This window comes from Suillus clintonianus, assembly GCF_016758775.1.
Source record: "Suillus clintonianus strain FC179 chromosome Unknown DEU56scaffold_261, whole genome shotgun sequence".
NCBI lineage: Eukaryota > Fungi > Basidiomycota > Agaricomycetes > Boletales > Suillaceae > Suillus > Suillus clintonianus.
The window spans coordinates 1,795-10,637 of NW_024539485.1; the positions used below are offsets into that span (position 1 = coordinate 1,795).

The 8,843-nt window shown below is 50.2% G+C and overlaps 2 protein-coding genes across 2 annotated transcripts; both read left to right on the forward strand.

Moving 5' to 3' along the window:
* Positions 1 to 590: 590 nt before the first annotated feature.
* Positions 591 to 5,590, forward strand: DEU56DRAFT_920518 (uncharacterized protein; the record flags this gene model as incomplete). Its single annotated transcript, XM_041358475.1, has 12 exons — positions 591 to 1,179; positions 1,231 to 1,455; positions 1,525 to 2,142; positions 2,285 to 2,520; positions 2,568 to 2,837; positions 2,886 to 3,307; positions 3,363 to 3,396; positions 3,448 to 3,768; positions 3,826 to 3,999; positions 4,051 to 4,951; positions 5,012 to 5,103; positions 5,165 to 5,590. 12 exons carry the CDS (start codon positions 591 to 593, stop codon positions 5,588 to 5,590), a joined length of 4,308 nt encoding a protein of 1,435 aa, XP_041200550.1.
* Positions 5,591 to 6,866: 1,276 nt separating this feature from the next.
* On the forward strand, positions 6,867 to 8,490 carry DEU56DRAFT_941459 (uncharacterized protein; the record flags this gene model as incomplete). The annotated part of the gene is made up of 7 exons (XM_041358924.1): positions 6,867 to 6,947; positions 7,030 to 7,206; positions 7,321 to 7,421; positions 7,499 to 7,705; positions 7,757 to 7,852; positions 7,894 to 8,192; positions 8,261 to 8,490. 7 exons carry the CDS (start codon positions 6,867 to 6,869, stop codon positions 8,488 to 8,490), a joined length of 1,191 nt encoding a protein of 396 aa, XP_041200551.1.
* Positions 8,491 to 8,843: the final 353 nt, after the last annotated feature.

The following is an 8,843-nucleotide window of genomic DNA, read 5'->3' on the forward strand; positions in this document are numbered from 1 at the left end:
TCCCGCGCGCCTTCGCGCACCTTCCGACTGGAGCCTTTCTCTTGATCCCTCTCATCACTTAGAGAGATTGACTCAGTAGCATCCCCTAAGGGACGATTCTACTAGCTCGCCTCTCGAGGTAGATATTCTTGTGACTCTCCGGAGTTTGCATTCCTATTTCCTCACCCACAACGCGCGTACCATGTTCTTATCAACATTTGGGCGCCGAAGGACTTCGGAAGGGTAACAGGGCACCTACGACTCTTCCTCAGGTCATTAAGGAACCGAGCTAGCTAGCTCGGAGTCAGGGTTCTCGACTGTCACATTTCTGGAAAACAAGTGTTTCGTGAAGCGGATGCCGTGATACCGCAGCAGATCAGCTCCCGCGTTGTATGGGTCGGTAAAGGGCGCAATCTCACTGCCATTGCGAGACATCATGTTGCGCCCATGAGTTGTGATCCGGAGCGACAAAATAATAAAAAGGGGTCTACGTTGCCCACCTATGCTAAGTCAACAAACCAAACCAATCAAAAAAACGAACATCACTCACATCTGTGAGTTCTGACCACCTATGTGTATGCACCGTAATTCTCATCTGTAGGATTACAAGTATGAGTAAGAAAATGCAAAGCGCCATCATCTCTGCCCTCCTGGCAGGGAAGGCATGGATATTTGATGACGACGAGACTCTGAAGGAGATATACGGGCTAGGCCTGGATATGTTCAAGGAGCCACACCAGCACCTGTCAGACAAGCAGCGGGTGTCATTGAACGCCATGCTTGATGTTGCAGAGGCATTGGCCGGCAAAGACCGTTACGATATTCTTGAAGGCAAAGAACAGTCTGGATGGGGTGCAGGGCGAGATGCCCTAAACCACTGGTTCAAGGAACAAAAGATTTCTGCAGCTTTCATAGAACGGATTGACCAAGCCTTGGAAGTGTCGCAGGTACTACCTATCCAACTCATTCAGAGAGAGAAATCCGAGGAGTTCCCAGAGGTAAAGGATGCTGATAGCGGTAAAGAGGATGTCGTCCTTGCAATCCTGGGGACTGAAGCATTGTCGAGGCCATTGACTGGAGAATTTCGTGATGCGTGCAACACCATCCTCCATCACGCCTGGGAGCGCCATCGCAAGCGATACCGGCGGGCGAAGAAGGCATTGGAAAAGAAACACATTAAATCAATGTCATTGGTGAAAAGTGAGTAACGTACATGCGGTATGCAGAGCAGCACTAACCTTTGGCATGCAGAAATCGAGGACACAAAATATGTCACAAAAAAGATGTTGTGCGATGCCACCAAGGCTGTGAAGGCATACAGGGATGCCGTTTCATGGTTTCCCGCTGAAGAGGAGAAAGCGAATGGCTTGGCTGAGCACGAGGAATTTTTAAAGCAAGTCGTGGTCACGGCTGTGGCACAGGCGAAGAAATGGCCAAAGGAAAAGATTACAGCAGAGAGTTTCAGCTCACCAGCGAGTACGTAGTACAACAGTCCCCCATGGGAGCCATGTATGTAATACTGACCTATTTCGCATTGTACTGCAGGACGACGCGGAGCTTCGCGCGCTTGCAGGGTGAAGCCAGTGGCGCTGGCGGCCGCTGGCGATATCGACGAGATTTGGGCATTGTACGTGCAACTATTTGAGGTCGTCCCAGGAGAGGCATTGGTGCCACAAATGGACCTTGACGATCGGAACCCCAGCGGTCAGGACGATTGGCAACGAAGTGATGACCTGGGTGTGGAGGGGTTCAGCAATATGGACGATGCCCAGCTCAACCATCTCCTACAATTCCCTGGTGGGCGCCCAGCTCTCTTCGCAGAATTTCGTTCACAGGGCGGAAAATGTGCGTGGGACAAGGCAGTTTCGTCGGACTTCATCGAGGGCAATACGGACATGCAACCACTGTCGCTGCTGTGGCACCAACGCGTGGGAGTCGCTGCACTAGCGGACAAGATGTGGCTGAAGAAGGAGAATTCGGGTGGTGTTCCTGGAATACTAGTAGCAGACGATGTGGGTGTTGGGAAGACGGCGCTGATGATGGGCGTGATTGCGATGATTATCGATGCATACTGGATTCAGGAGGTGGTCGCAGGTCGAGGGAAACCCACAGGCGTCACGGTAGATCTGAATAAGACGAATGTGCGCAAGGCACCTATGCTAGGTGAGTTGGTATCCCTCAGCAGCCCCTCAGAAGGATACAACAGCCACACGTGGGCCCGTTCCGTGAGGGAGTTGTTTTGTTGGACCTGTTTCTTGCACACGTTATTCTGAACAACGAACTGACATCAGACCTGACTCACTAGAAGAGCGCCCATTTTTCGCAGGCCAAGCCACCATCCCCAGCCTCCCTCACGTCATTGTGGTGCCCAACTCGTTAGTGGGTCAATGGTATGCTGAGCTAAGGACCTTCTTTGCACCGAAGGCAGTGGAAATTTATGAGTATCCGACTGCAGAAAAGCAGTTCCGTGCATTTTGGACAGGCGACTGGGCAACTTCGAAGACACCGCTGGTGAATCGTGTCATCCTGGTGTCTCATTCAGTAAGTGGTTTGTTGGTGGCTGTGTCCGCAGAAGCTTATGTCGTCAGGTGATGACAACATCAGGGAAGGCCTTCGATGTCAGGAAAGGTAAGGCCGGCAAGAACACCGGAAAAGCCGCAGATGCGCAGCGTCACATCAAAAGTCAGGCGCTGACGAAGACCTGCATTTGGTTTGAGCAGAAGTTCCTCACATGTGTAGTCGATGAAGCTCACGTATTCCGCAACCCAACTGCAAATTTTTATGCGCTCCTGGAGCTCACGAAAGCGGTGTTGGTGTCCCTGCTACCTACAGCCACACCACTATATACAAGTCCCAAGGTATATTTGTTTTTCCCCGTTGACTTCGACACCCTCATGCACCTGTAGGACTTGTGCAATTTGGGTCGACTGGCACGTATACCATACTTTTGTGGGCACCAAGGAGACGATCGTGAGAAGGAGCATTGGAAGTCGCTGCGGGCGGCACGCAGTGCAATCAGTCGCCAAGACAAAGAAGAAGCAGCAACACACACCGTCAAAATATTAGCTGGCGGGGCAACAACAGCAACAACAGAGTATGAAGAATCAGCATCCACTGCGCGTGCGCGCGACGTCACAAGGGAGTGGATCAGTGACATCAAGCAAGGGTACAGCGGACATGTGATCCGACGCACAGTTGAATCTAAGACTCACGACGGGAAGAAGATCAACGATATGTTGCCCCCGTACCGTATGATAATTGTCCCTGTGCACATGAAGGGCGATGAGATGGAAAACATCAATGATGGCTTGGATCGCATTTCCAACAAGTAAGTGAACGGCGCCGTCCTCATGTAAACGCTACGATTGCTGACAACAACACAGGATGATGGAAGGTGACAGTGAAAGCTTTAACACGGTGAGCAGCGGTCTCCCCGGGTGAGTCGCACTGGCTCACCCATACGCGCAGAAATTTTACCTCGTAGCGCGCACCAAGGTGGCATTCCCTCATCATACATCCCCAACATATCCTACCGTGAAGACGCTGGAAGAGTGGTCCAATGTTAGATCAACTAAAGTCGACGTTCTGGTTACTCTCCTCACTTGGCATCTGGAGTCTGACGGGCACCCCGTTCACGAGTTTAACGTGGACAGCAATTTCGGCAAGGATGAAGGTCAGGAGGTCTACCCCAATGCTCGGAATCAGGAGTTCCCGCACCTGATGTCCATGGGGAAGCGCAAGATTCTTGTTTATACGGAGTTTCCTATGATGGTACCTCTCCTCTCCTCTGTGAGTGCATTCCTGTGCCCTGCGCTGCAAGTTATGCTGATAATTCACACGACTTAGGTGCTCAAACTGCATAACATTGTTCCGCTGACACTCAATGGGAGTCATGGCGTGGATGAACGAAATGAAATCGTCAAGAAATTCAACGCGGATCCATCAGCGCGCGTCCTCCTGTTCTCCAGCGTTGGTGCCGTGGGACTTAACCTTACAGTTGCCAGTGTGGTCATTCTCTTTGTACGTTGCCCTCCCATGTTGCTGGGGGAATATCATCTCACACGCTCTTAGGATCAGTGTTGGTCCCATATGTTAGTGAACCAAATAATTGGACGTGCGTGGCGGCTAGGGCAGCAGGAGGTTGTCTTGGTCTACAACATGGTGGCGCTAGGTACCGTCGACGTGCTTATGGTTGAGCACGGTGAAGGGAAAGGTACAATGTTAGAGCAGTTTTTGTCTGTCAATCCAGGTATGCATAGCTACTTTTGTGTAATCATCTCAACTCACCACACCAACAAACATAACACATTCCAACCCTACCAACCCCACCAACCAACCAAACCAACCACCCCACCAAATCCTACCAACCAACCAGGGATTGCAAATCGCTTACAGCTGGCGGCCGCAGGTGGACGGCACGTCCAAGACTGTGACAATGACGGTGAGGAAGATAGCACTAGTGATGATGACACTGAGGCGCAGGAGACAAGCCCCAACGCACCATCCCAGCCAGTCGCTGAATCCCCGCGGGACACTGTCTCTCGCAAGTTGTACACGCGGCCTGCCAAAGTGATGAAGACAGGCAGCAAATGCAGTGAAGATGGTGAGGTCTTGGACTTGACCCTTCCTGATGATAGCGAGCAACCTGAACCTGAACCTGAACCCAATGGCGGCCTCCCTCCACTACCTGCAGGAGGAAGTTCACCACTTGCCGGTCCCCTGGGGGAGCTGCCTGCCGCTGGAAACAAAGGTGATCCTAAACATGTCACCGGAACTGGCAGCGGTTCCCATGGGCAACCGCCTTTAATGCAGGATAAACAAGGCAATGCGCGCGCTGATGCACCATCCTCCAGCAGTCCCAATAAGGAGCCGTTAAGCCAGCATATATGTACGACACGCGCAGGGGTGGAGTTAAAGCCCGAGACGCGCCTGCAGCCCCTTGTGGGGGCCACAATGGACAATGACTCTAATTGTAAGTCTGGTCCCACCACGGAGATCATGGTAATCAACAGCTGACATCTCTTATCGCCAGTTGCCGAGGTTCACAATGATGCGTCTCTCTGCGACGACGCTAATATGTTTGACCCATTGACAATGGAGAACGACATCCCAATGTCGCCCCAGGTGAGTCAATGTGTACACCCAACCAACCAACCAGCCTTCACACGTACCATGACTTACACAGACATGTGTCCACCAGGAGCACGAGCTGATGGGTGGCCTACTTGACGAGCCGACACAGATGATGTCAAGAGCATCGCTGGCGACTTCTCAGCCTATCCAAGATCACACCAGCAATCTATCACATAGTCGAAGCTGGAAAACCATCGCTAAACGGCGGCGCAGCAGCACCGCATCATCAGGCTCGTCCTCCACTAACCCTTGTCCTCCAAAGAGTCCACTGCATATTTCGCCTCCATGGAAAAAGGTTGTTGTGCTTGCCTCGCGGGCAAGTTCAAACATTGTCACGCCTAGCACATCTCGGCCCTTGCGATCCTACAGTGCCACCCCTATCCCTACGAACGCTCCTGTCCCTCGTGGTGCAAGGATAGGTCCTGGCTTTTTCCGTGGTAAAGGAACAGGCAATTATACCCGCGGCACTCCTCGCTGATGCATCAGGAAAACCCTCCCGAGTGAAAAACGTTTAATTTGCATAATTTTATCTAATAGTCTGGCATTCGAGTATTAGGAAGAAAGAGACTGAAGAGATAATCATGTATGAAATAATTATCGCAAAATGTCAGAATTATCTTGCAAAGTGTCAGAAATTGAGAACATGTGGTAAGTGGAATTTTTGTGAAGCCTGCAACACCACTTACTCTAGCAATGCATGAAAGTGCAGGTTCTCACTATTTTGGACCTCGTCAAGCTTCTTTGACTTATGCATTTCCACCAATTTACTGTAAATATAACAGTTTCCTACTGGAGTTCATTTGCTTGTGTCTGCTCCTTCTGTTCGTCATGTTATCAATCATTTTCCTAAGCTGATGTGCAACAACTTTGAGGAGTTGTGCCGTCTTCATTCTGTCCACATTGCCGCTTCTGACTCTCACGATTATCTTCGTGATTCATTGCGCGTTCATTTCTGTACCTCTGAATGTGGTGATCAACTTTTTGTATTTAAGCATTTGTTCAGAGCTCGTCAATGTTTCGCTCCAGAAAGTCTCCCAGAGCCGTCTCTCCTACAGAGTGACTCACGATTGCAGTGGGTTTCATCCCAAGACTCGCAAGAGAGTCGAAAGTTGCGATCTGCAGCATTGTTAGAGCAGGAAGAGTCACTGAAATGGGCCAGATATAACCAAGTGTGTATATGTCAATTCAAATTTGGTGTTCTCCTAGATCCAGGAACCACTCATCAGAAGACTCGACTCGCGACAGAACTCAGCGGCCTCGATTATCGAGATCAGATCCGATCCAGATTCAGAAACATTGGGAGACTGATGGCCTCGAGGGCATTATGTATGATGAGTGGGCGTTATGTATGATGAGCGGCCTTGAGGGCATTATGTATAATGACGAGGGATAAGCATCAACCATACATAAAGGCTCGTGTCTAACCAGCTATTATTATGCATAAGTCTGCCACGAACAGGTGATATATATGCATTATTATGACATGCTAAACAATGCGTGAACGCGACGTGTAAGTCACGTGATACGCTCATGTGACACGTATCGCGTTTGCTTCTTATAATAGATCTTACTTCTTCTACGTTCAATGTTCAACTGTTATATTGCTCATATTAACCCTATCTATCTGTATCGCTTCAACTCACGATGAATGTACTAGTGTATCCCAGCACACATCCAGCAACTCCTTCCCTCCTGCAAACCCTTACTTCAATACAGTCACTAGCACCCTCTCAACTCTCCGTGCAAGAATACCTATGGCACACCTCTTGCGTCCTTCATCCTCCTCTCCCCGCCCACAGATCATCCACCTGTTCGAAAATACCTCGAGTCCGGAGGTAGGACATTAGCATTCGGCGTCTCCGTCAGAAAAGGCTTTCTATTCGGACTCCATGACTTGGTCTGCTTTTCTCCGCGCAGAGAGCTGATCCCGATCTTCAGCCTCACATTCTTCCACAGCTTCTTCTGGCTCGTCCACATTTGTGGGACGTGCAGCATAGCGTCATGGAGGCACTTCTCGATCATTTAAGACCTGGGTCAGCTCACAGTGACAACGAATCTCAGCCGAACCAGACGCAAGCAATTGGACTATGCTGTGTAAGTGATAATGTTGAGCTCTTTATCATTTTGTATATCTGAACTGGTGACAGTCTGGCTCTGCCCATCCAAACAGATTCCTACCCATCACTTCACCACTAACGTCTTCGACAGATCTTTAAATATACCTTGCTTTATATCCTCGTGGTGTTGGAGAGGAGTGAGGGTGATGTTTTGAGTAGACTGACCGCGGATTCGAGTCTTGTCGGAGAGAGGTAAGGTCTTGCAGTGCTGCATCCAAGAAAGTTCCATTGAAATGTTGACATACACAGTATCACACAGAATCTCTCAGTCTGTTGGCCGTAAGTGCCATAAACACAGACGCGCTGGGGCATATGCTCTTCAGGATTCTGCCACGAGGGGGCATTGAGGTCGACGCTTCGCGCTATGGGACGGTGAGGTTCGAGAACATCGGATTTGGGTATCCCAGTCAGAAGGGCGTGCAAATCCTCGATAATTTCAATCTCGAGGTTGGCGTCGGAGAGAGCGTGGCAATTGTGTAAGTCGTGCGGACTGGTAGTTGTTGGTGCTGCTGACCTGGAGTATGCAGGGGGAAGAGTGGTGGTGGCAAGTCGTCCATACAATCGTTGCTTCTGCGGTACTACGGTCCTGTTCGTGTGAAAATGACATTTGATGGCCAGGGTGGGTAGTACCTATCTCACTTCTTATGATGCATTAACGTGACAGGATATATATCCGTGAATTCAACCCTTCATCATGGCGCAGCATAATCAGTATCATTCCCCAGGCAAGTGCTCCACATTCCTTCACTGAGTCGTCCTTATCTGACAATGAGAAGGAACCTTTTGTGCAGATGGTGAAAGAGGCTAAAGCACTGCACGCAAAGATGTATTTAAACTACAAAATTGACCCACCTTTCGCTGGTGTCTACCGTGTCGGGAAGCAAGACGAAACCATAGAGTCCTTGAACGTCAAGCAAGGTCAATGTTTGCTCCTACACATCGCTACTGCAAACATGAACGTGAGTCTGTATGTTTCACCGACTCACTAGTCCTGTTGTGGAGAGCTGAACATGTTCCCACGTTCCCACCAGACAAAGACCCATGGCCAGCATACACAGTCTGTAACAGCGCAATACCGGGCGATGATTTCAACGGCGGAAACGAAGCCCTAAACCCACGCGCATTACAACAGGACGGCCAAACCTTCGGTTTATGCTACCCTCCATCTGCTGTTGAAACTGCAATCTCTCGCGGGAAGGACGACGAAGGCAAGAGCGCAATCGAGATGGATCAGACATACAGTTGCGGGACCCACCAATAGTCGAGGTCCCATGCACAGCAGGCAAGCCGTGTGGTGTTACCCCCCTTCCCCCGTTTTTTCTTTCTTCTTCTTTATCACTGACCACTTCTCGTGTAGAGAAACTATCACGCTCGGAGAAAGAAGCCAACCACCAGCTCTTCGCAAATTGCCCATGCCCATCCCACCCAGCAACCACTTCCCAATGCTAATGTCACTGCCTCTACACCTCCCGCCGTCGCTGGTGCCACGTGGACAGCGGGAACGATCACGCGTCCTCAACGCACCCTAGTTCCTGTCCGATCATGGCGTGTTCACCCAACTACAGTTTACGCGCTTCAGAAGTCCTTAATAATACCCATGCTATGTAAAATTCA